The following is a 26,978-nucleotide window of genomic DNA, read 5'->3' as shown; positions in this document are numbered from 1 at the left end:
TGTATATATATTTATATGCAGCGTAGTGCATAGGGTTATGGTTCAGTTTGCATCAGTCATTTGATTCACTTTAAAAATGAGTGAGCTTCAGTGTCATGGCTGTTTGGCCATATCTTTAGTTTTCAAATGTTGCCTTTTATAGTTCTTCTTTCATTTCTTTTCTACTTCCCTTTATATTTTAATATTTTGTAAGATGATTCTTCTGCTCTCTAGGCAGTGCTAACAGGTTTATGCTTGCAACTCATTTAATCTGAAGTCTGCCACATCCCATGTGGCCACTCCCTCTAAATGAGGTAATAAATATGGAAATGCTGGAATCCATAGTGTATCATTGTTTTACCATCCAAGATAACCAACATGTTGGTTTTAAATGTGGAGGCAACGCTGGAACTTTAAAACAATAGACTATCTACAATACCTCTGCAGGCTGGGTACCTACTGCTATGTTTTGTTTTGATACCACTGTGTTACAATGTCACCATTTTTCTTTTTATGCTTTTATTCTTTTATTTATCTTGCACATGTTGAGTTTGTCTGTGTTTTAGTGTGGTTGTGTCAGTGGGTGTATGCAAGAATGAGTCAGTGTTGGATAAATGGATGCATGAGTGCAAATATGATTTCCAGAGTGCATGTATGATGACATAATGAGTGTCAACCCCAACAGTGACACTAAAGGCACTTTTATTCATAAGCCAGACCTACTGCATTTCCAATGCTTGTTCCGTTATATGACATGTTCCCCAATTTCGTCTCTTCGCTTAGAAGGAGCAGCAGGAACTTTGCATTATAGGACAATTTGTTCAAGAAATTTCTGTTGGCAGGTGTTTTGCTAAATGTTTTTTTTTCCCCCTGCAGATTTGTTTGAAGATGTACGTTTGAGTCCCCAGTCACCGCGCTCCTTTCTCTTGCAGAATCTGCCTGGGACCTTCAAGACAGAGGTGGGTAACACCTTAGCAACTGTGAATAAAACAAGTGAAGAAATTCCCTCAATCCAACCATACCTTCTGTTTAAAATCATCCTATGCCTCTTATGTCATATTCTTTCACATGTACTACTTACAGTAATTCATCAAGCAATTATGAGAGAATTAGAAACCTTTTCAAATAATATATTTTTTGTATATCCATACACTTCGAACAAGCTTTACTGTCAGTGAATCTTGCAACATCTTTAGAAAACAGGTATAGCCTTTCCCATTAATAAGCTATTTTGTTTGTCTATGGACATTGAAAGGCTGCATAATTATTTTCTCTCTTGTGTTATGTGCTTTCTGTTTCTCTCTCAGGGGATCTCTTTTGATAATCATAAGCAATAAATAGTTGCGTCCATTTGCGGGGACCCCGACCACTTTTTTCAAAGCCACATTTTGTGTAGTATATTTGCCTTACTTCTGAAAGGCCGAGAGCTACATGGGACAAAAATGTGACCTTTTGCAGCCTTACTACAGGCTATATTGCCGATGTCAATAATTCACTTTAAAAGATGGAAGACAATGCTTCCAGCCTTTAAAAATTACTAAATATAAGCAAAAGTGAAATTTTAAAAACATCCTTCAGAAGCCCTTTTCATTGTCTTTTAAAGAATAGGTCCAGCCTTTAAAAATTACTAAATATAAGCAAAAGTGACATTTTAAAAACATCCTTCACAGGCCCTTTTCATTGTCTTTAAAAAGTGAATGATAGGAAAGGATAAGCCAATGTCTCTGTATAGGCTGCAGCAATGTAAGAAAGAGTATAGAACACTGTGCCGCTAAGGACACCTTTTCTCCGGTATCTCATTATGCTCTGTAGATGCCAGTTAACACAGTTATTTTTTCTGGCCTCTGCTGAGAGGATCCTGGAGCATAGAGCTTGGCCTTTTAAGGATTTTTTTCTTCTGGAATTCACTACAAAAACCATTTTAAAAGTGGCTCACTTGACGTCTTTTAAGGTAGAGAGTAATATTAGCTAATTTACTGACAGGAAAGGTTTTCAATTTTTTGCAAAATGCCATCCTTTTCGCAAAGGGCCTGGATTCTGGAAGAAGAATCGAAAAAACCTGCACAGGATCAGTATTCTATGTTTACCAGATAGTCATGATCCTAGAAGATGTTGTCACTATAGCTACCTCTCCAGACGCAACTTGAAAGAGCATGAGAAGATTCACCTAAGCTGCAGAGAACAGCAATATTCCCTGGCTGGAGATGCATCTGAGGGACGAGGAGAGGCTGCTCTCTCTACAATGCCTCAAGCTCACCATGAAGGACTCCTGCAGGGAAGAATCCAAGAATAGAAGTCAATGTGAAAGACAACATCCCCGCTCAACGTCGAGGACATCAATATCGAGTAGAGGTACAGCACCTACTTGCTCACTGTTGATGGCTGCTTTTGTGTTGAAGACACAACGTCAAGGATGATGAAACCATCAATGTTAAAAGGTTCACCAATGTCAGGACATCAGTCGATGTCAAGACATACTTTGACATTGAAGAAACCTTCTGCTGTGAAGAAGACAACAGCTGAGTGGCTTAAAGAATGAAAGCACACAGGCACCCCACAGAATCAGTTTCTGAGTACTCTAGAGCCTACTCTCCTTCTAGACCAGCTTCTCCGGTCATCATGCCACATTCTCTGTCTCCAAATTCTGCAATGCCACATTCACCAACCTCAGACAGCTTCGAAGTCTTCTCCTCATCCACCAGTAATTGTTGCAATAATTCCGCCAGCCATGCATCCTAGGCCTCCGCAATCACCTGCATAAATTGCACTTCCACCAGGATGCTTCGTGCCTTGGTCCCATCATACCAGACCTCACCATGTGTCAAGAGTGAAGTCATGATCTCACTGTCTTTACTACCATTCACAGTCACTCAGAGTGTCCTGTACAAGAAGAAGACAGGATTCTACATCCTGATCAAGGTCATCAAGATCCTACTACACTACCACTTCTTATGGCCACTATTTACCTACGCTGCTGGACTCTCCTCCAGTGAGGCTATCTTCTGTAGGTGACATTAGCACTTTCCAGGAGGTCTTCATACATGGTGGCAACAAATTAATTATCCTTCTACCAGCAACCACAACCTCCTCAAGGGTATTACTCTCGCTGGTCCCAGGGCTCATTCAACCAGCCATAGATTTATTGCTGACTCCAGCCTCTGTCAGGACAGCTCCTAGTCGCCTACAAAACAAATACAGGCCACCTGACCAGGATTTGTTACTCCTCCGAGCGGATCCCCCACTGGAATCCGTGATTGTTTCAGCTGCTTGAAAAATGTCATGCCACAGCCCACTTGAGAATGTATGACAGGTCACTCTGGGACTCACTACAACAGTTCATATAGGATTTGCCCAGAGACAGACGTGAATATTTACAAGAAATGCTCAGTGAAGGCATGATGGTATTCAGTCAGGGCATCAGTCCTGCAGTGGATACATCCATCCTAACAGTTCATGGATACTGCCACAGTTTGCCTTTGTGTTGCTCTTCTTGGATCAGGCTCCCAGGACTAAAGCTGGTAGCACAGCACAGGACATTGACTGATGGCGTCTGGTAACACCTCGTTTGAATCTTATGCTGATGACAGATACCTCACATGAAAACAAAGCAAGACACTGCAGCAGTCTAATTAGAGAAGAGGAACGAATACAGGAGACAATCTGATTGTCACTACGACTGACAATATATTCATCAGAGGGTTCCACCCCTTTTTTAACCGCAGGGCAACAACAACAGAGGCATCAACATCCGAGACGTCAATAAAGAGGCTGAGGGGATCAAAAGCAATGTGCTCCAGCCATAAACCAACACAGGTGGGAAGCAGTGAGTTCTCTTTTCCCCCTCTTCCGTTTCCACTCCAGTAGGGGAAGCATTGCATATTACCTAGAAGAGTAGAAAACATAACCAGCAACAAATGGATTCTGAATATTGTGCAAAATTGATTAGGTTCAAGCAACCTCCACCAGCAATTCCACCAAAAATGTCTTTCTCTGTCCTTCTCACAGCTCAAAGTTTCCATCCTGTTGCAAAAACAAGTGCTGGAAAAGGTCCTAACACGTCGGAAAGGAATAGGAATGTACTCCTACTTCCTCATGAAGACGAAAGGACCAATAAAATAGTTCAGACCCACTCTAGACCTGGAGAAAGCAAATGAGTGGGTACACAAAGCAAAATTCTGATTAGTGGTTCTGCATCATATCTACCTTCAACTCCATCAGGGAGATTGGCTATGCTTGATAGATCTGTGCAGTGCCTATTTTCAGATACCTATATCTAAAACACATTGCAAGTTTCTGAAAATCTAATGAGAAACAACCATTACCAATAGAGTCATTCCTATTGGTGTTAATTCTGCAACCTGGACCTTGTAAAAATGCATGGTGGTTGTTGCAGCTCATCTCTAGAAATGAAAATATTCATCTTGCCTTATCTAAACAATTAGCTAATCAAATCTTAAATCAAATCTTAATCTTAAACTCAACAAAAATATTTCAGATTGCTGTCATCAACCTGAACTGACTGGAGTTGCATGTGAATCACGAAGAATCCAACTTTGCCCCAGTACAGTCCCCTCATTACCTGAGAGCAGTTTTCGATATGGTACACCCAAAAGTGTTCCTTTTATAAGAGAGATGAATACCTGCCCTTCAGAAATTTCACATTCTGAAGTGAACATCCCATTCAACAGAGAGATATAATAACATCTCCTCTAGGGTCAAAGGCATCATACTTCTTCCTAGTAAAGCATCCACACTTGAATACAACACTTCTGCAAAAATGTCTGAAAGATACATGTTACTAGCTTGCAGACAATTAGGAAGACAAAGTGATCCTAACAACTCATACAGAGCAATCACTCAGTTGGGGGTGTCTTTCAAAAGATTTACTCACGGAAATGAGTTTTCTTTTAGACATCCCAACACAGACGATAGTGACGGATGTCTCCCTGTCTGGTTGGGGTGCTCACATGGATCACCTTTAGATTCAAGGCACTTGGTCCTTGAAGGAACAAACTTACTACATCAACCTCCTGGAGTTGAGCATCTAGCTCTGACAGTCTTCATTTAATCCTTCACGGTGAACAGCCGTGTATTACCTTAACAAACCAATAGCGACACGACCCAGACCGCTGTCCCTGGAAGCACAAATCATCTCAAAATCGTTAATTTCAAGGAATCTCAGGATGCAGTTGTCCATCTGCCAGGCATCTGAACTGTTGCAGCTGACACTGAGCAGAACTGTTAAAGAAAACCACAAATGTTTATGTGAAAATGTCATCCCCAAAAACACCTTTTGCAATTGGGGTTTCCAGCCTAATTAAAATCATCTTATTTGTCAGACCAGATTGAACACCAGAGGGCTAAAGGGGCAGCATTAATTGTATCTTGGACATAGTCCCTGCCTAGCTCCAGATGGAGGGAGAAATGCGGAGATGAGGGGGGAACCCATAAAACTCAGCTGCAGAATCTGTACTGCTCCATCTGCAACGTGTGAGCATCCCTACAGCCCCAGATACTCGTTCCATATGTTAATATCAGCAGGCACTTGCGATTGTAAATCTCTAATATTGGAGCAATGGGCTTTCTACCAATAGACATTGCAAGCAAGAAAGTGATGCCTACAGCTTGTGTATATCGGATTATTCTGTTTTTTACACAGGTAAGCCACAAACAACCTTCATCAAACTCCAGGCCTAGGTAAGGGAAGGAACTGACCCTCTCCAGAGATTTACCCTCTATGTATAGACTGCTGTTTTTTTTTTTTTTTTTTTTTTTTGGGCCACATATCATTGTAAAGATTTTCTTGGAGTTTGGCTCCAAGCCCAGGTCCTTCATAAAACTAACATAGCTGACAATGAGTTTTTTAAGACCATTTGTAGTCCTTGCCAGAAGGACTGCATCCTCAGCATATAGCAGAGCGGGCACGGCCTTATTCTCCACATGTGGAACGTCAGCCCCAATAGAAACGAATTTATTCTCAAGGTTGTTTATATAGAGAAGGAAAAGGATGGGGGCAAGGATGCAGCCCTTATGCACCCCCGCTTGATGCTGAATAGCTCGGTAAATTCACCAGTACCTCCACACCTAACTGAAGTAGAGAGTTCTTGATGGAGATTCCTTAGGAGTGTAACCAGACCCGCATCAACACCCATGCTCTCTAAGATGACCCACAACTTTGAGCGGGAGACATAATCGAATGCACTTGACAGGTCCAAAAATGCCAAGTGAGTGGAAGCACCCATGGCATATTTGTATTTTGCCACAATGAGGTGGAGATTGAGGCACTGTTCAATTGTTCCAAGCCCATTTCAGAACCCATACTGGCTAGGAGCAAATTTGCCGTTTGAATTGATCATGTCCAGTAAGCGGTCCAAAACGACTCTCCCAATAATTTTAACGGAGGAATCCAAAAGGGATATCGGGCGATAACACTTAACATTGTGCAAATTTCCTTTTTTAAACACCGGCACAAATACAGATGAACACCACGACCTTGGCACCCCCTCACTGCAGACCGAATTAAAAACTGAAGTGAGGCCCGGGGTCCAGAACACTGAGCCTTTCTTGAATAACTCAAGTGGAATGCCATCCGGCCCCAGAGCCTTCTTGCATCTGCTATTAAGAATTGCGTTAAAAACCTCCTCTTCATTAAAAACAAGGCTTAGGCACGTTGTAGTCATCTGTGCAGAGGCATAATCAGCCCTGAAATCAGAGGAATACAGCCCAGCATAATGCGCCAACCACGCCTCTGCCGAAATATGGACAGTTACTTTATCAGTTGGTAAGACGGGGGATAAGACAGACCACACTGCTTTCCAGAAAGCTTGTGGGTCTTTGGATTGGCAGGCGCCCACAATAAATTCCCATTTCTCCTCCTTCATAGCCGTCTATCTTCTTTTTATGACTTGCTGGTATAACGTTCTACTTTCCTTAATTGCACACTGATCTCTAGGAATTTGCTTTAGGGCCCTACGTAAGATGTTATTGGCTGCTCTACATGCGTTATCAAACCATGATTTAACATGGTGACATAGCTGGGCAATGGGTCTGGAAAGCAGCATTTTAATCTTAGCTAAAAGGTTTGTGAAGTCGGTTAGAATGCAAGCCGGTTCGCAGGGTATGCGATTACAACTGTTCACCAGGGCAGTACTATTGCATATCACCTGGGGCATAATGCTGTTCAAGTTTGCGGTTCGCCATACCACCCTACGCCCTGCATCCTTGGTAAATAAGACAAGGCAAAGGATTAAGCGTATGTTGCACTTGCGGCAGCACTATCTTAGCAGAAATGGGATTGTGGTCGCTATAGGTCTGAGTAAGAACCTCACAATTCTTAATAGTTTGGGACATGCTCACTGAGGCAAAGATGTAATCAATAATGCTCCCTGCGCCCCATCCTATGAGGGTTTGAATATATTGGTCAGTAGAATTAGGAACCTTATTGACCATGCCGCGTTCTGCCAGGTGGGAGAATAAGACCCGCCCCCTAGTGTCCATCACGTTCTGGTCAGACTCTCGAGAGAATAGATCGAAGGTGTTTGGAGAGAGAGGCGGAGTGGGCCCCAATTTGGTATTAAAATCCCCTGCCACCAACAGCTTAAGGGGGAATTCCACCCGGACCTCTCTCTCCACAAGCATGTCGATCACTACAAAGAGACTTTGAAAATTACAATCACCCTTGGACGAGAAGTTGTAGAAGTTAACGAAATCGATCTTATGTGTGTCTTTCCAGTTAAGGCAGAAGGTCTGCTCCTGAAATAACGGTACAATTATACAGCCAATATCGACTTTAAACCCGGCAGTCAAACCCCCCTTAGCTCTGCCAGACGGAGATGGAGTTGCAGGCAAGCTAAAGCACATAAAGCCATCAAATAAATTCTTTTTTACTTCCCCAGTTTCTTGCATGAATACTATATCGTAGTTTGCGATAAAATCAGGATTTTAGAGGCTAAACCAGCAATATTCCAACTTAAGAAATTTAAACAAGCATTATCTATTGAGCGTTCAGGCACGCAGGTCCTTGCACCGGCCCCTGCCGAAAGTAGATTCTGTGTAGATAGTAGACAAGTAGACCGAAGGGATTGGACTGTCAGGTACCCTGCCGTTATTCAGCGCACCGGGCCCTCTACGGGAGTAATTCTGAGAAGGGATAGTATACGTTTGGGCAACAGATATGGAACTATCAGGAGCCCCACCCTTCTCCAGTAATCCCGAAACCATGGGCAGAGAATTCTGTAAAAGAATGGGGGGCGTTTGGGCAACAGAAATTGGGCTATCAAGTACCTCATCCTTCTCCTGTAAGTCGGAGCAAACAAGCTCCTCTCTGAACCGTCAATCGATATCCTCCATCCCGGCCAAGGCTAAGAATCTATTATTCAGGGGTAGTATCGCTTGAGGGGGGGGGGGGCTGGGGGTCTGGGCAACATGCTTGTTTGTGAAATGGAACTGCCAGGAGTACAGGAACGATAAGCGAGATGCTGATAGAAAAAGCCAAGTGGGACTATCTTGACGGGGTCAGTTTTAACCATTCCCAAACTAGCTTTATGCAGTATTTCCTGGACAACCATAGGGTTACGAAAATTAACCACAATGACATCCCCACTGTGCCCACATCCCCCACCACCAATCCCCCCACATGTCTTACCAGCAAAATCTCTTTTGATATGTCCCAATTGCAACCAGTGAATGGATTTATTCATTAGGCCCCTGGTGGATTCCGTGTTATCTACTGCGAGCCTGGGGACATTAGTCAGAGCACCAATGTAAGGAGCAGATGCAGGGGGGAGAACAATCACAGGTAAGGGGGCCTGGCTTGAGGCATGGGTTTCCGGTTGATTTACAGGTTGATTTACAGGTAATTTGACATGTAGGCGGGATACATCCATGCTCTGGGCAGATTTCGTTGGGGATAAATCAGAGGTCAAATACTAAGTACAAGCGGAAGTCCTGCACTCCAAGGGCTTCACCAGTTTAGCTTTGATTCTTGCTAGACGTTCAATAATAGGGCGAAATTTGGAGTGCAAAAGATCACCCATACACTTACTCAGTTTGCTCAGAGTATTTTCATTTGCCACCGCTAAACCTCCAATCAAATCGTCATTGCCAGCCTTCTTAAGCGAGGCCATTTTTCTATTTGCCGCAGGGTTTCTAGACTTTGTTGATTTAACAGTTTTCCTCCTACGCTTGGCCTATGGGCCACACTCCGCATCAGATTCACAGAGCTGATCACCACCCTCCATGAAAGTAGGGCCGGGCTCGGTTCACCCTCCTGACACCAAGAACCCACCCCCCACACAATCTGTGCTGTCACCCAAATTTTGACCTAGCTCCACGGGACAACATAGCCCGATGAAACCACTGGTGGGCCTGTTACAATAGATACACTCTGCATCAGTGACGGCTCAGAGGAACTTTGATTGGTAGGCAAGGGAACGTTATCTTCTATGATGAGAGAAAGGCGACGTTCCACCAGTCGAATTTCATTAGTAATCATGTTCGACATCCCTGATTAGATAATTGTCAATGGTCGAACGGGTGTGGTGGGGAGGTAGCATGCTGGAGTCACTTGAGACACCCTTCCTCTTGTCCATGTTTAAAGACTATTTGGGCTAAGGTGGAACCGGTTGGAAGAAGGTCAAGTAAACAGGGAATACTAAGCAAAGTAGGAACAGGAATCCACGATTCTCAGGATGTGAATTTGAGTGGAAAAAAGGGAACACAGTACCTTTTTTCGTGATGGCTGCTTGAAAGGCTCAGACAGATGCAAGTCTTGTTGAATCCTGGAACAGGACTCGGGGGGTGGGGGTGTAGCCCAGCCTCTTCCGGGCTTAGGCGGGTCAGCCATTTGTCCGGCCTCCATGCACGTCCCACGCTGCAGGAGTCCTATTCGGCTTTTGGCGCTTCCTGGCGCGTCGTTGGCGTCACTGCCGCAGTGCTGGCTGGGAGCTGTAGTTCCTGCTCCCCCAGTCTGGTCTGGCAAAGTGGCTGAAAGAGCGTGCCTTGCTGCGGGAGCCCTGCTTGGCTTTTGGCGCCTCCTGGTGCAACGTTGGGGGCGTCGCTGCTGTGGTGCTGGCCGGGACCGGCAGTTCCTGCCCCTCCAGTCTGGTCTGGCAAAGTGGCTGGAAGAGCGTCCTCATCTTCCACCCACAAGGCATGAAAAGGCACTAGAGATCAAGGTGGTTGTAAAGTTGCAGTGTTCTGTTGTCTTTCTTTGATTGCTGCAGTCTATAGGGTTACATTGCCCTATCCTTGCCTGTATATCACTTTAAAAGAGAATACAAAGGTTTAAGGATGTTTTTATAAAGTTTGCTTATATGTAGTGACTTTTAAAACTGTATGTAGTTTTCTTCCATCTCGTAAAGTATTTTCTTCAATTGGTAATATAGCCTGTTTTAAGGTAGCAAAAGTTTACATTATTGTCACATGTACCTCCTGGCCTTTCCGAAGTAAGGCAAAGATACTACACAAAGTGTGACAGGAAAAAGTGCTCTGGGGTCCCCAATGTAGGTGGGACTATTCAATGCTTATGATTTCAATGGAGATTCCCCTGATAGAGAACTAGGATTAAGGGTAAGAAAATATTCCTTTTCTGTGATGAGCTTGATGGGCAATGTCTTTTTACAGTGTATGTTCCATATATGTATGAAAAGAAACCCCAGATTCTGTGCGCCATGAGTGTCATTTGACCTTGCACTGTCATTGCTACCCTCTAGTCACACATCTTCTCAAAGCTGTAACTCAGAATCACCGAACCCCTGCAGATTTTGATTCCAAAGTCTTCAAAATTACCAAATGGGCAAACATTGCAAATATTCTAAGGCCTTTGGTAGAGCTCCGATAGTGTTTCTGCCTGCTCCTCAAATCCCATTGTCTGTAGGAAAATGTAAGTTCACAACTTGAGGTTCACTTTTTCCATGAAAGAATCAACTAATGGACCTTCGCCACAAAGAGAACTGCACAGTTGTCAATGGTTCCCCAAACCATTAATTTTATTAGATGATATTGAATTGGTGTAGACAGCTATGTACACAAAGCAGTCTTTCAAAATGTCCCAACTGCAGCGTACCAGCATGCACGTTTCAAGATAAGCATCCAGTCCTTCTTCAGAGTCACACAACTGCGAGTGATTGTTTAAAAGCGATGATGCATTGCAGCTTTATGTCCCAGCAAATAGTTCAAACAAATGTTAGGAAATTATTGGTAGAGGTGAGAAGTTGGCCTGGTATATGCTGTCTACTAGGTAAAGTGAGCCCCTTGTACCAGTCCAAACAACCCTTATGGTGATTAGGTCAAAAATAACCTTTATTGAAAGCTATTTTAGTGGTAGCTATGGAGAGCAGCCTTCAGGCTAAGTCTTGAAGGAATGTTGAGCACCTTGTATTTACAGAATGCAACCTTATAGTATTGGTTAAATGAAAGGGAAACCACACAGTAGTTATAAAAATATGTATTTATTATCTATAACTCTCTCTAGTATCCTCGACCCGAGGATAGAACTTAAATCAAATAATACAGTTGCAAAGAACAAAACTTAAGTAGCACAATACACAGTGGGCTCCAGGAGGAGACCAAACCATATACTAAATAAGTGGTATAAGAACCACGACTCGGGACTAGACCTAATCTAGGAGGTGTAGAATTGCTGGGACCCCAAGGATCGACCCAAGGTGAGTGAGTAGGGACCCCACACAGGACGGGTGCAGAGTGAGAACATGACTGTGTGCTCCATACAATTCAATGGGAAAGTCGCGGTTGGAAAATTAGAGATTAAGAACCTTTCCCAGTTGATTTCGAAGACAACCCTTGGAACTTTAGAGGGTGGAGAGCCACCCCACCCATGGATACCTTTGTACCAGAGTTACCTATCCCAGAGGAGCCGGGTGCATAGGTACGAAGTGGCGTCGGAAACAGTTATTGTTCACTATGGATGTCGACAAAGAAATGCTGCTGCTGGAAGTACGAAAAGTGTCCGGTGAAATCCAAACGTGGATTCTAGATGAGAAGAACCTGAAAGCAGAGGGGACAGAGTCTGGGTCACTTTGGAGTGACCAGGGGCTCGGTAGATGAATGCCCACGATGTCGGGTGCTTCAAGTGTGTTGACGGTGATCTTGATTTTTCATCTGCGCGGACTAGGAGACGTCTAGGACGACCAGGAGCCGGATACGAGCTGTCCCACGAAGGATGTTGAATGCTGAGTGGCCGGTGTCCGGCGGAAGCACCCACAAGCCTTGGCAGCGGCAAGCAACACAGATGGTCAAATTCGGTGTCAATCTGGTCCAGCAAGGACCAGGAGGCTCACCACAGCAAGGGCAATCAGGGCGGCCTTGAGCAAACTGGGGAGCCAAAATAAAGCAAAGTTGACCCTCAAGTGGACCCACAGGCCGAAGGCACAGGAGTCGCGAGGAGACCTCAGGCGGTTTCACAGGATGCCAGCTAGCAGGGCAAAGAGTGCGAGGATGCGGGAGTCCTTCTCAGAAAAGATGCGCTGGGGTCAGGGCTACAAATGGTCCAATGCATGGAATTGTTGCACGACAACAAGTTTATGCAGCTGCAAATAAAAGCGGTGCACAGGGATACGTGTATACGGTCCCCACAAGGGATATCTGACTCAAACTCAGTGAGAGAGCAGCTCAACATCGGAGACCTTCAGAAACCCACCTCCTGATTTGCTGGAGCCTTCGGAGTCTGCAGGAGCTCAAGATCAGCAAACCGGTAAGATGCGTTACGGTACCTGCGTTTGCAGGGGAGTGACTCCTTCACCCCAAGGGAGATTTTTCTGTTGTCTTGGAGGTCCACAGGGCCCAGCATGGAGCCTGTATGCATCAAGGACTGTGGCAAGACTGGGTACGGCAAGGGAAGACAAAGTCAAGCCCAAGGGCGGTCCAGCGAAGTCCAGTTGGTCAAAGTGTAGTAGTATCTTCTTTCAGAATCTTGTCCACGTAAAATCTAATGTCCTGAAGCCAGGTAACCTATTTTATACCCACGGGAAAGGGTTGAACAGATTCTAGGGACCCTCCTAGGGGAGGGATAGGACAGAGGGGTTGCTACACCCATGTCCTTTGTTCAGTTTCGCGCCGCAACTGGTTTGAGGTGGCCTATGCACAGGGACACCAAATGTGCCCCTCGTACAAACTTTCTGGCACTGAGACAGTGCACCCACCAAGCCCCAATACACTAAATCTTGTCTGGGATGTGGTCACACCTCCCTGTGACAGGATACCTATTGTGCTGCCTTCCCATGCTCGAGCTTGGCTCAGCAGCATGAGGGCAGACTTGTGTCTGTGGCTGGCAGCGTACATTTTGTGTTGTAAGGCTCGAGAAAGTTGGTACCGGTAGACTTGGGTACCCCCAGAACCTCAGTTCTGAGGGGAGGAATCATACATCCCACACCAGTTACTGGTTTGGAGGTATGATTCCAAGATGTTTGACACCAAACACGACATACTTCGTTGCAGTCGTTTTTGAGATAGCATTTACCGCGACGTTATAATGCACCTCTACATATAGGTCTGGCAGTATCACGTACAGCCTGGGAGAATGGTCTCTGAAGACTGCAGAGGGGCCCTGCTCATGCAGGAGCACCCTCTCACGTAAAACCCAGCACCCTGCCTTCAGGATTGTTAAGGCCTGCTATAGGGGTGACTCATGAAGTTTTAAGTGTAGTGATATATATAGATATAGTGAAGCTAAATCTCTCGTAAGTAGTGCAAGCACCAGCTTACACAGGCTGCAGTAGCAGACCTGAGGTTCCATTTTGCATGGCCTCTCAGGGGTGGCATAATACATGCTTCAGCCCATCGGAGGTCTCTGGGGTACATATGCCCTGGGTACAGGTGTACCATATTCTAGGGACTCATAAGGGTACCCCAGTATCCAATCTGGAGTTGTACCAAAGTGCATACATGTCAATTTAAAAGATAAAGCAGATAGGCTGGGGTCCTGGCTAGCAGGATCCCAGCCAGACTAGTCAAAACAGTGGTTGCAAAAAGCAAAAAATGAGGGTAACCATAAGAACCAGATCCTACTTTCCTACAGTAGATTAGATAAATTGAATCTCAAATAAGTAAATATTATAAAATTATGTTTTTTGCCACCCCATTAACCTCTTAGCTGCTACGCATTTCCTCCCTGTTGCTAGCCTGTTTTTTTTATGTTTGGGGTAGTTTGCGCTTAAACCTTCATAACTTTTTTACTAGAAAAAATATCCCCGCCACATATTTTTTGAATGTACACAAGGTTTCTACATTCCTTTGGAGGGAACAATGAAAATAGCCAAAATATAGATTTTAAAAGAACATTTTTGGGGGGGAATGGGAAAAAAGTGCTGGGTAAAAAAGCTTCTTTTGTTTTCTCGAAATGGCATGAACAAAAGGTTTGCTGTGCTAGGATCATCATCATCCAACTGTTCAGGAACAAGCAGAGGAAAATCAAAAAGAAAAAAAATTAACCACTATTTTTGCATTTTTTTAAGAGTTAGTCCATATTTCCAATTTTTGGAGTCTCTTCCTACTTTCAGTTTGTAGTTGAAACAGGCATGAAACCTATGGGGGAGTCCAGAAAGCTACACCTTTCTGAAAAGTATGCACAACTCTGAACTCAGCAAGAAGTAATTTCTGTAGAACTTATTCCTGAAGTAAAAATAGTAGAAAAAATAGCCATTGCTGACTAATTTTTCAGCTATTATTTTTTGTCACAATGGCCTATTTTCAAACCCTATAAACCATCTTGTTTAATGGACCCTTCAGGCTGCAGCATTATATAGGGTGTATATCTTCTCTGAAAACATGATACACTGACCCAACAACCAAGCTGATGGTTTGAATGGTTTTTGATTGTGTACCGACCATGCAACAATTCATACAGTAAAATGTAATGAAAGAAAAATGTGTATGAAGCAAACCTATCTATTTCTGATATGTGTACAAGATACTGAGTTTAGGAATAATGGCTAGTTGTACACCTCTGAATTTGGGGTTACCCATGCAATCATTTTGCAAAATGTCAGGTTTCTTGCACACTTTCTTAACTTTGGAAGTCAAAAATGCAGAAAATCCAATTGACAAAAATAATGTTTTATTACTCTTTGCTTCCACATGTCGTTCGATTAAAAACGGTAACCCACTTGTGTGGCTAGGCCTATCAACCTTGAAACAGAGCACCCAAAAACACAACTGGAGACTTCACATTTCAACCAGAAAAATAAATGTGTTTTTTGTTTTTAACAATGTGGGTAGCTGTGGAATTTGGCCCCTAGCTCAGCCTGTACCGAGGGAGTCCTACAAAACCCTGACATTTCTAAGAACTAGACAGCCGTAGGAGCCCAAAGTGGTATGACTTGCATGGATCTCACAGCTTTTTATCACCCAGATGTCGTAACAAGCCTCAAACTTTGGCTAGAAACACACATTTCTCTCACATTTAGGTGAGAGAAAGTCCGGAACCTGTGGTGGCAATCCACACATTTCCTACCACACAGTGTTCCCACATATCTTCTAATAAAAATAGTACCTCACTTGTGGAATGGACTTAGCACCCATGACAGGAAAGGTCCCAAATTGCAACATTAAAAGATACAATGTTTTCACTGAAAACCAGTGCTTTTTTGCAGTGTTGGTAGCTGTGGGTTCTGGGCCTGGTATTGGAAACTACCCAGGGAAACCTACAAGACATTTCTGAAAACTAGACACACTTCGGAGTCCAGGGTGGTGTGACTTAAATGAATCTCATAATGTTTTCTTACTCAGAATCCCTTGTGAAACTTAAATGTTGGCTAAAAACATGCTTTTTTCCCACCTTTCTGTGAGTATATTATTCAGAACCTGCGTGGATCCACAAATTTCCTGCCTCCCTGCATTCCACATTTGGGCAGGCCTAGATCTTGCAACTTGACAGTCCCTTAAATGCAATATGGAGACATCAACATTCCCTGTCAACAGATTACCTGATTTGGTGATGGGGGTGCCTGTGGTACTTGGGCCTTATAGTTGGAGGTTTGCAGGGCATTGTGAGCAAGACAATGTTGTGGGATCTGCACAAGGCACATCACAATGGACTCCACTGGATATCTAGTTTTCAGAAATGTCTGTGTTTGATAGGGATTCCTAGGTGGCAGCCCACCTGAGCCCAAATAGTCCAGCCATTCAGGATGGCGAGTTAGAAGAAATTGGGATTTACCCCACTCTGCTGGCCCATAAGTAAGAACATTGCCGAGAAGAAGGTACATTTCATCTCACTTGCTATAGGGATGGGGATGCTTTAGTCCCCAGGGGTATAAGCAACAACAATATCTCAACCGGTATTATTGAAAAAGGCTGATTATAAAGCATTAAAAAACATTGCTAGAGAAACAAACAGGAAGACTCAACGAAGATTTTTAGATGTGCCTGAGGCATCATATATTTAAACAGATAATGACAAGGACTATACAATTTGGAGACAGTTGTATCAGCACTGTAAGCAAATATTGCATAGGTAACCCAAAGACTTTGTGCACGCAAGTGCTCGTGACATTCTGAAGTGAATTGTGCAGGTGACAAGTGAAGAAAAACAGCAATGGCGCAAAGTGAGAAAGTGACAAAAATATATGTACAAGGGTACTTGTGGCTCGAAATCTATTATCTACATCAACTTTTATGAATTCATAACATTTTAAAGAACCACAGAGAAAGGGCGCCGGAGGTTGCGCTGGTATGTCGACGGCGTTTCGATCCTATTGATTGAGGATCATCATCAGGACCGGGTTACTGAATGAAGGTGCTGTACATGAGAGGGGAGAAAGAGAGAATCAGGAATTGGGCAGGATGGGGAATTGAAAAAAAGTGGCATGGCTGGTTGGTTTGCATTGGGAGAGCGGGAAAAAGAAGGGGAGACGGTAGAAGTAGGCAGGAGTGAAAAAAGGGCTGTGCGCTCACCTGGGGATTGACCAGGGAGGTGCAGTCAGGTAATTAGAGAGACTCAGGGTAGGATAAGAAAGGACAATGGCGTGACCCAGTCAGAGCGGATCCAGGGGCGGCAGGGACTGGGAGGAAGGAAGAGAAGCCGCGATTAGCATGGGGGCTACCAGGGGAAAGCCGGCAGCCATTGGGACACTAAGGAGAACGGTGTGCTCAAGGCGATCTAAGAGGTCCGGAGGAGGTGCAAGGAGGCTGGGGCCCTTAAGAGGGTCCACCGATGACAGTCGTAGCCCGGTTCAGAAGAAATCCAGGGCCAGGAAGGTCTGAAAGAGATCAGGCCCATGTGAGGGGGGAATTGGCAATTGGATCACTTGGGGTAGGAACCGAAGTGAGGGTGCCAAGCAAGGGTGCCCAACTTAGCGGTAGAAGGAGAAGAATCAAGTCAGGGCCATCGAAGGATCCCCGTAGAGCTGGTGTTGCTCTGTCCAGCCCGGGGGGGAGGGGTGAACAACTGGGTCAGCGGTGCAGTTCCTGAAAGGGAACCGGCAATAAGTATGGTGTAACCATGAGGGATCAAGGGGACCTAAGAACGCAGCACACCGTGAACACTTACCCGGTGAGTGAAGCTGTCGGAGCCAAGTTTGTCAGATGCCTGAGTGTGGGGCCTGGGTCGATGTAATGGCATGGACTAAATGGTTAGACAGATTGTCGCCTCTCCTGTAGGAGAAGAGTGGGGGTTGGTGAAAGGGTTCATGGATCCTGAGTATCGTCTAGTTCTTCTTGATGATCTTGCTGACCTGATTGCTGCACAGGCTAAAGGTGGTGACAAAGGGGATCCTGGTATTTTCTTGTGGTTTTTTTAGGCGTCAGGAGATGTTCACTATGGCAATACCATGCTTTTTTGCGTGCTCTGGACACCAAGCGGGCAGTTATCCTCTGTAGAGGAGCTTGTCTGATAGTATGGCTCCCTCCCGGAAATAATCCTTGCCCACATACAATTTCTTCTGATGTGAAGACATCGGCTATAGGTAAGGCCATCACAGAGGTTGCGGGGATGGTAGCTGGAGTAGTGTAAGAGGGTATTCCGTTCCGTGGGTTTTCTGTAGAGAGTTGTGCCACTTTTTCCATCCTCCACATGAAGAGTGATGTCAAGAAATGTAAGATCATTGGATCTGCCGTCCGAGATGAACCTCAAGTGTGGTTGGGTTTGATTGAGCCAGACCATAAAGGCATCCAGGGTGGGGGGGCGTGGGCTGCTGAGCAGCGGAATGGTCGCTCGTTGAGTGCGCTCCGCTGGCTGGGTTGTGAATCCTGCAATTATCCTGCTAAAACGTGTGCTGTCTGGCCCGTGACCGACACCCCTAATTTGTTGACATATGGCGGAATCGAATGATGCCAAGCTCGGCTGAAACGGATGCCCTGAGGCGGACCGCTGCGACGGCCTGCCGCTGCTGATCCTGTTCCCTGGGAGGGTCCGGTGCTGGGGACCTGCAAATCGAGATCGCGGCTGCGGTGTGCTTCCCAGGCCGTGTCCCGACTACATACACAGAATCACTCCGTGAGGACAGTTGTCGCAGCTGGAGGCACGGGTGTCACTTTGAGGTGCAGAGAGGCTTGCGGGACCAGCGTGGGGGACTCGACTCGCCGATATACATCTAGTGCGACATTGGGAGTGGAATTGCCCTGAACGGGCATGGTGGATGGCCGGCGCCTTTTTGAGGCCCCGGCCTGCTGTGATCCCGGAGCGGGTCGCGGGGCGGCTCGGCGCTTCGATCCTGCGCCGCCCCTTCCCCCCACTGCACACGCTTGGAACATTTCCGACCTGCTGAAGCGGAACACGATGGGGTGAGTCGGTGGCACGCTCTTGCACCCAGTTATACCTGCTGCAGTGGGGGCGGTGCGGTTGCGGCTGGTGGGGCGGCCCCGACGAGACCTTGCGGGGGTGAGTGCCATCTGTGGGGGAGAAGAAGGAGGCCCCCTGTGAGTCCGGAGAGAGGCAGCTGGATGTCGCTGATCGCCCCTGAGCGGAGGTGTGGAGGCTGATCTCCTTAGCGCACAGTCCTGGACATTGCTGGCGCAGAATGGGATGCATTACTGACACGTTGTGGGGGCGCGGAGGAGTTGTGGCTTGTTGCTGAGGGGGCCTGTCACCATCGCTTGTGCACCTGGCGGTCTGTGCCTGCTTGGAGCTCGCTGTGCCTGACTGTTGCCCTCTTTCTATTTGACTGCAAATGCTGAGTGGAGTTGGTTGCTACCTATTGTAGAAGGAGGGATTGATACCTGTGATGCTGGGCTGCACTGGATAACACACGCTGGGGTGAGCTGCCTGCTGCTGGTGCCTGCTGGGTGCTTGAGCGGACCTCGGAGCTGCGGTGAGATGAAGGCGGGCAGGGGATACTTGCCCCGTGAACTGGTGGGCGACGAAGCTTTTATTGCTGTTTTGACCCCCCATGTGCCACTGCTCCTGATATTTCACGCGGCTGCACCTGGATGTTCACTCTTTACCTGGGTATTGATCACTCTGCGGTGGAGTGCTGCCAAGTGTCGCTGTTGAGGGGTGTTGCCAGCCGTGAGAGCTCCACGTGGGAGGAGAAGAGGTGAGCAACACTTATGAGGTAGATTGTGGTGAGTTCACACTGTGCTGGGTGATGCCAGGCGGCTTGCACGAAGGCGGCAGCATAGTTACTCTTGCTAGTTGCGGGTGCGGCCTTCGTACTAGCGGAGCGGAGAAACTGGGTACTTTGTTCTGCTTCTCCCCAGTAGAATACATTGATCTGTTTGTCTTTACACCATGGGCAAGCCGGATGCAAAGCAGACAAAGATTACCTTTGATAAACGTTCCACACGCCAAAATGAACCTCCTTCGGATGCCCACTCAGCGGACCATCAGGACTCGCAGGCGGAGGATCAGGGTGAGGATCTCCGCACCCTTATGTTGGAAATGCGCTCAAGTTTACGCACCATTGATTCCAAGCTGGATAACCTGTCTGCGCAACTGGATTCAGTCAAAACTCAAGTGACAGTGCACGAAACTCGCTTTACCGTCTTAGAAAACCGACAAATTGAATTTCACGAATTTCAGGTGGAAACCAAAGAACAGTTATTGCATATGGATAACCTCTAGGGGATTATTAGGGCCAAGAACGATGATTTAGAGGCGAGGGATCAGGGTGAGGATCTCCGCACCCTTACGTTGGAAATGCGCTCAAGTTTACGCACCATTGATTCCAAGCTGGATAACCTGTCTGCGCAACTGGATTCAGTCAAAACTCAAGTGACAGTGCACGAAACTCGCTTTACCGTCTTAGAAAACGGACAAATTGAATTTCACGAATTTCAGGTGGAAACCAAAGAACAGTTATTGCATATGGATAACCTCTAGGGGATCATTAGGGCCAAGAACCATGATTTAGAGGCGAGGTCACGTAGGAATAACCTGCGCATTACGGGCATTACGGAAACAACTGCTATGGCCAAAATGGAGGCCTTTGTAACAGACGTACTCCACGAGCTGTTTGATCCTCATTTATCACCTGTATTCGTAGTTGAAAGAGCGCACAGATCCTTGGGCCCCAGGCCTCCGGTGGAGGCACCGCCCCGGCCGATTTTGGCCAAGTTGTTGAACTACCAAGATCGAGATACTATTCTGCGCATGGCGAGGGAAAAGGGGCAGGTTATACACAAAGGTAACACCATTTCATTTTATCCAGACTTCACGCCGGCGGTGCAGGCGGCGAGGCGAGAATTTCTGCCGGCCAAGCGTCTCCTTCTACAGGCGCAAATTCCTTAATCTCTGCTCTACCCTGCCAAACTGAAAGTTTCGCATGATGGAACCACGTATTATTTTACGGATGCGAAAACTGCTTTGAAATTTGCTAAACATGTTGGTGGGAAGAAGACTAAGGACTCTCGAGGGGCTGGAGAGTCTGGTTCTGGCTGTCTCAGTGATAATGATTATCTTGGCCGTCATTAATCCCTCAGCACCTTGAGACTGGGACGTTGAGTTGTGCACTCCGGGGGTATCCAATGTACATGCTGTTGTGGGCTCTGGTATCTGTAACACTTTGGCATCAGGTTAATTGGGGTTGTTGGGATGGAACTGTAATGCATGCTGCAGAACTCCCAGCCACCCTGTGTGAGCAGGGTAAATCGCTAGTGCCACTACGCCCCCATGGGGAGTTACCCTTTTTCATATGGACGATTGTTATGCCTTTTGCTGTTTTGGGGGGGTATTCTGCAACCTGATTGGGGGGTTGGAGTGGGTGGTGGGTGATGGGTAGGAGTTGTTATTTTGTTTAATGCCGGTACGCATTTACAGCTTATGTTTGGGAGTTACTGTGCTTCGGACGTCCACACAACACTAATTGGTACATTACAGATAGACTCACGCTGCAATCTTAAGCTTTTTAACATGGAACATTAGAGGGTTGAATGATGGCAGGAAGGCCCGACTTGTGCATGCTTACCTATCTAGACATAATATCGATGTATGTTTATTGCAAGAGACGCACTTAAATGTTGTACCGTCGCAGAGGTTGCGACATAGTAGGTGGGGACATGTATACTCGGTTATCTATTCCAATTATGCTAGAGGGGTGGCTGTGTTGGTCAGGAAGGGGTTGGATTGGCATGAGGGTGGGATGTATAGGGATTCCGAGGGGCGCTTTGTTATATTACATGGGGTACTGGGAGGGATTTCCTTGGTACTGGTGGCCATTTACGGTCCAGACACTGACTCTCCCGATTTTTTTCAGGATATATGGTCTAGAATTGTAATGAATGGCTGGGACACAATATTGTGGGGTGGGGATTTTAATGCAATCCTAGACGATGTTATGGACAGGAAAGGTGCAGCCCGTTCATTGCACCCGACTGCTACTGCTGCTCTGAAGAATATTATTGTGGAGGGTCAATTGGTGGACATCTGGCGCAACAGGCACCCCCTGGTAAGGGAAGGTACCTGTATACCCGACCACCACAATGCTTGGTCCTGCTGGGACTACTGGCTGGTCTCTAGAGATGTGGCTGCATGGACTGCGGCGATTTCTCACTTGCCGCGTACCTTATCAGACCATGCCCCTTGCTTACTGCGTTTGTCCCTCCCGGGGCCACTTCCTTGGGCGTTTGTGTGGCGTCTTCTGCCGCATGCCCTGATGGATGACGCCTTCAAGGAAGAGATCAGGGCGGACATTGTCGACTATTTTGTTAATAATACGGGCTCAGTAACCACTGAAGCCTCCCTTTGGGAGGCATTTAAAGTGGTGATCAGAGGCCAATGTATCGCTCGTCAAGCCGGAGTGTTGAAAGCTCTCTGGGGCACGCTGCTAGCACTGGAATCCCAAATCAGACAGCTTGAGGAACAGCTTTACTCCACAAACGAGCCCCGCATTACAAAAACTCTGAAAGACAAACTGTTGGACTTTGCTGAAGAGGCTCAAAGAGAGGTAACGTTTTTGGGAAAGTATGCGGAGGCGCGGGGGTATGGCGAAGGGGATTTACCAGGGCGTACATTGGCTGGGATGCTTAGGCCATCTAGATCGGCCACATTTATCCATGCCATACGGACCCCGCAGGGAGAACTTGTTAGAGGTCAAGACAATGTCTTGACTGAGTTTTCTGCATATTATTCCAGTTTATATACTTCACGGCAAGGATCACATACTGAGAAGCTGAAGGACTTCCTTGAGTCATTGGCTCTAGTTTGGTTTAACAATAATCATAGAACATATATGGACCTTCCGTATACAGTGGCAGATGTAGCACAAGTAATTAAAAGCTTGCCCCTGGGTAAAGCCCCTGGACCGGACGGCCTAACTGCGGCCTTTTATGAAGCCTATGTTGAAGAACTGGCACCCAGACTGCTGGCGGTCTATGGAGAGGCATTGGAGGAGGGGATATTACCCCCATCCATGAGGGAAGCAATTATTATTACTCTCCTTAAGCCCAGGAAGTCAGAGGAGGAATTGGACTCCTATCGGCCGTTGTCCATGATAAACGTGTATGTCAAGATCCTTGTCAAGTTAATTGCCAATCGATTGCAGTCTCTGCTGCCGATGGTAGCACTTCCAGATCAATCAGGATTTATTCCGGGGAGGTCCACTTCCCATAATTTAAAGACAATTTTCTCTGTGTTACAAAATCTACACCCTGATGTGAGAGCTGCGGTCGTCTTTTTAGACGCCACTAAGGCGTTCAATATGCTTGAATGGCCGTACCTATTCTTGATTCTGGGGAGTATGGGATTTAGCCCGTTATTTATACAGAGTATACGGCTGCTATACACATTGCCTAGTGCACGAATACAGGCAAATGGCCTGCTTTCTGATCCCTTCCCAATTTTGCGGGGCACAAGACAGGGGTGCCCGCTGTCCCCTTTGCTCTTCGGAATTGCGATGGAGCCGCTGGCGGCCTGCATCCAGCAACACCATACTGCAAGGGGCATTGGATTCAGCTCTAGAAGCTTACTTATTTCGTTATACGCAGATGATGTCACCCTTTATATTACTAACCCAGAGGAGAACCTAGACCCCCTTTTGAGGGAACTCATCCGGTTTGGCAGACTGTCTGGTGTGGTCTAAGTTGCCACTGTCGTTAGCTGGCAGGATTGCTCTGACCAAAATGGTAATATTACCAAAATTCCTGTACCTATTTGTGAATATTCCTATCCCCCTCACTTGGCAATGTTTTAAATCCCTGAAGTCTCTGCTGGTCTCTTTGGCATGGGCGGGTGGTCAAGCCAGAGCCTCCTGGGACCTGCTGACCCTCCCGCTGAAGCAGGGTGGTCTGGGTGAGCCGGACATGCAGCTATATGTGCTCTGCGCACAGGCACAATTTTTACATTTCTGGGTACACCCCACCCCCTTCCAGCCACACGTGGTGGAGACCGCTGCCGTGGACCCCATCCCACTTAAAGTGGCACTATACCAAAAAGCCCACCGCCCCCGAGGAGGCATAGATTCTGCTGGAGCACTGTGTTGGGCGTGGGAGGAGCTGCGCAAACGAGCAAGAATACTGGTGCTGTTTGCCTCCTCGATTCCTTTGATGCATAATCCTATGCTACCTTGCATACGAGACAGTATTAGTAGATCTCGGGCTCAGGAGATGAACCTTATAACCTTTGCTGACTTATACCCTGGGGATGAATTCAGGCAACTGAGGGTAAGCCGGTGACATTTGCAGAACTTTTTCTGTATCACAAAGTGCGTGCAACATGTCGGTCCTTATGGGATGGCCTCCCAAGGGTGCCGCCGCAGCTACCTGCATTGGAGAACCTACTGAAAACTCTGTCTTCTCATAAACTCATTACGCGCTTGTACATACGCATGCAAGAAACTGCCCCACTGGTGGTTCCTCCATCCCTCAACAACTGGAATGCAGAAATTGGGACACCTCTGACTGCTGCGCAGTGGGATTTCTGCTGTGGGTAACTAACGGAAATCTCACCAAACTACAAACTGAGGCTGATTCACTTTAAGTATTTGCATAGGTTTTATAGAACACCAGTTAGCCTCTATCGAATGGGTATACGTGACACTGATAATTGCTGGTATTGCGGTCGCAATTACGCAGCATTTTTGCATATAGCATGGGACTGCCCCAGGATTGCCAGGTTTTGGGCGTTAGTCTTTGATACGTGACAACGATGGGTAAGGTCTGCACGGGTTGTGTATTCGGCCCTCTCTGAGATATTGAAATGAAGCCTGCTCTTATTATCGTTGTAATTGTTATTATACAACACTGTCTGGGCGAAGGTTACATGCTGATTTCTTTGTTGGGGGTGGGCTAATGAGGCATATGTCTTTATTATGATTTGTGTATTTGTAAGACTGTGATTTTTTTAGCTCCTATATTGATCTCTTTTTGCTGGCTGGTTGTATTGTATGGTATTTTTGTTGTTTTGAAAATACCAATAATTTTTTTTTAAAAAGGCGTCCAGGGTGTCAGTTGTGCCTTTCCATAGTAGGAGTATATCGTCTATGTAACTGCGCCATAGTGATATGTGATCTTGGAAAGGATTGTTAGGGGAAAGGATGATGGTCTTCTCCAGGTGGTGGACGAAAAGGATCGTAATGTTGGGGGCGAAACATGCGCCCATAGAAACGCCCTTGATTTGGATGTAGAACGTGTAGCGGTACAAGAAGTAGTTGTTCTCGAGAGCAAACCGGAGTAGGTCCATGATGAACTCAGTGGGGATCAGTGTAGGTTTAGGTCTTGTCTCCAGAAGGCCCTGGATGACTTGAAGGCCTTCATCATGAGGGATCTTGGTATACAAGGACTCGATGTCGAGTCCTGCCATGATCTCAGTGTTTGTATCAAATGGTGTATCCTCTATGGTGTTAATTAGGTCCATGCTGTCACGCACAAAAGTGTCTGTGAGGGGTACAAAGTCCTTGATTACTGCGTCTATATATTTGCCTAGGGGCTCCAGAATTGAGCCACATCCAGAGACAATCGGGCGGCCAGGTGGGTTGGTGCTGTCTTTGTGAATCTTTGGTAAGACTTAGATGACTGGCATGTGTGGATGTTGGGTATTTAAAGATAGAAATTCTTTCTTTGAGATAATGTTCTGCGATCTAGCATGGTTGGTCACCAAGTGGATTTTGGTCTTGATATCTGGGAGCGGGTCCTTCACTAATGGGCGGTAGTGACACCCATTGTCCAGTTGTCTCTTAATCTCCTGATCATATTTGGTGGTATCCATGACGGCAACCTCACCCCCTTTATCTGCTGGATTAATGATTATGTCAGTTTTTTCTTTCAGATTCTTTAAGGCCTGTTCCTCGGGTAGGGGTATGTGGTATGGGATGTATTCAAATTGTTTCTTCAAGTCTGACACTTCTTGTAGAACTAGATTCTCAAATGAAAGTATTTCAGGGGGCATCGCAGTGGATGGAGGGTTAATGGTAGAGGGCAGTCGAAAGAGGCATCTGGTGGTTGGCGGAGAAGATGGCTTGTCTGCGAAGAAATATCGAAGACGGATGCGTCTGAAGAATTGCAATAAATTCTCTTGGAGGTCAAAGAAGTTGCTTCGTTCAGTGGGTACAAACGTCAAGCCTCTGTTGAGTTTCATGTTTTCATGAGGAGATAGGGTATAACTGGACAGGTTGAATATGGGGATCACTTGCTGGTCCAGGTTAGTTACAATGGTGGCTGTGGGTATTGAGTCAGTCCTGATAGGGTTGTTGGTCCCCAAGGGGTTATTTATTGCTGTGGTCCCCATTGGTAGAACTTTCTGCATTTTTGTCGATCGCCCGAGTATTGATATTGGTAATTTGCTCGTGTCCAACCCCGTCCGCGGTCCCGTCCACGGTTCTCCTCTAAAAAACAGGGGGGCAGGAGAGGTGGTGGTGTTTTGGGGTTTCTAGAGGTACTGCTGTTTTCTCCACTATCAGAGTCGTCTACGGAGGTGTTTGACTAGTCAGAGAAGGTAATTAAGTGATGTTTGCGGAATCTGCCCCAGTTCTCTTAGGGGAACATAAAGAATGCTGAGGTTTTAGTCATATGGTTGGGGTGGGACGTAATATCTAAATGGAACAAACCCCACCCCATTATTTTATACAAATATTCCTGGCATTCAATTGGATTTCTTCACCCCTTCATCTCACCCCATTTTTCCCAAATGTAAAATCCCTGGTCCTCAGTGCTCCCCCGCGGCAGATTATGGGCAAAACCCAATTGGAACCAACGTCTTCTCAGCCCCAAGGGGCTGAGGGGGGGTCAGAAAGACTCCATTGCCCCTTTTGTGGTCAGTAATGGTCCAATGCCATGGTTGGCCGTCCCACCCTTTTGTTCGTATTTTGTTTTGGTGTCTGTTAGACCTGGCATCATTGGCATGAGTCTCTCCTCAATTTTTTTCTGTTGGCCTCCGCTGTTTACGATGTTTTTGCTGGAATATTGCTTTGGGCACTGTGCCACTGCTGATCAGTGCCACAGTGCAAGTGCTCCCTATGTTAAATTGATACATTGATTGGTGTTACCATGATTGGCTTGATTGACTTACTGTTCAGACCCTAGTCTAGTGCACCGCGTGTGCCAAGGGCATGTGAGTTTGCTGCTGGTGGGCTTGCAGCACTGGTTGTGCCACCCACAGAAGCAGCGTGTAAAAT

At 46.2% G+C, this 26,978-nt stretch overlaps 1 protein-coding gene across 1 annotated transcript in view; it reads left to right on the top strand.

Moving 5' to 3' along the window:
• Positions 1–26,978, top strand: part of MEIOSIN (meiosis initiator) — a 2,478,810-nt gene that overhangs the window by 1,772,745 nt on the left and 679,087 nt on the right. The window contains exon 9 of the mRNA XM_085627965.1: positions 856–938. Coding sequence (XP_085484091.1) covers positions 856–938 — 83 coding nt within the window. The remainder of the gene's footprint in view (positions 1–855; positions 939–26,978) is intronic.

The sequence above is a fragment of the Triturus cristatus genome, chromosome 9 (genome assembly GCF_964204655.1).
Source record: "Triturus cristatus chromosome 9, aTriCri1.1, whole genome shotgun sequence".
Classification (NCBI taxonomy): domain Eukaryota; kingdom Metazoa; phylum Chordata; class Amphibia; order Caudata; family Salamandridae; genus Triturus; species Triturus cristatus.
The sequence above is the reverse complement of the archived record's forward strand: the minus strand, read 5'-3'. Positions and strand labels throughout refer to the sequence as shown.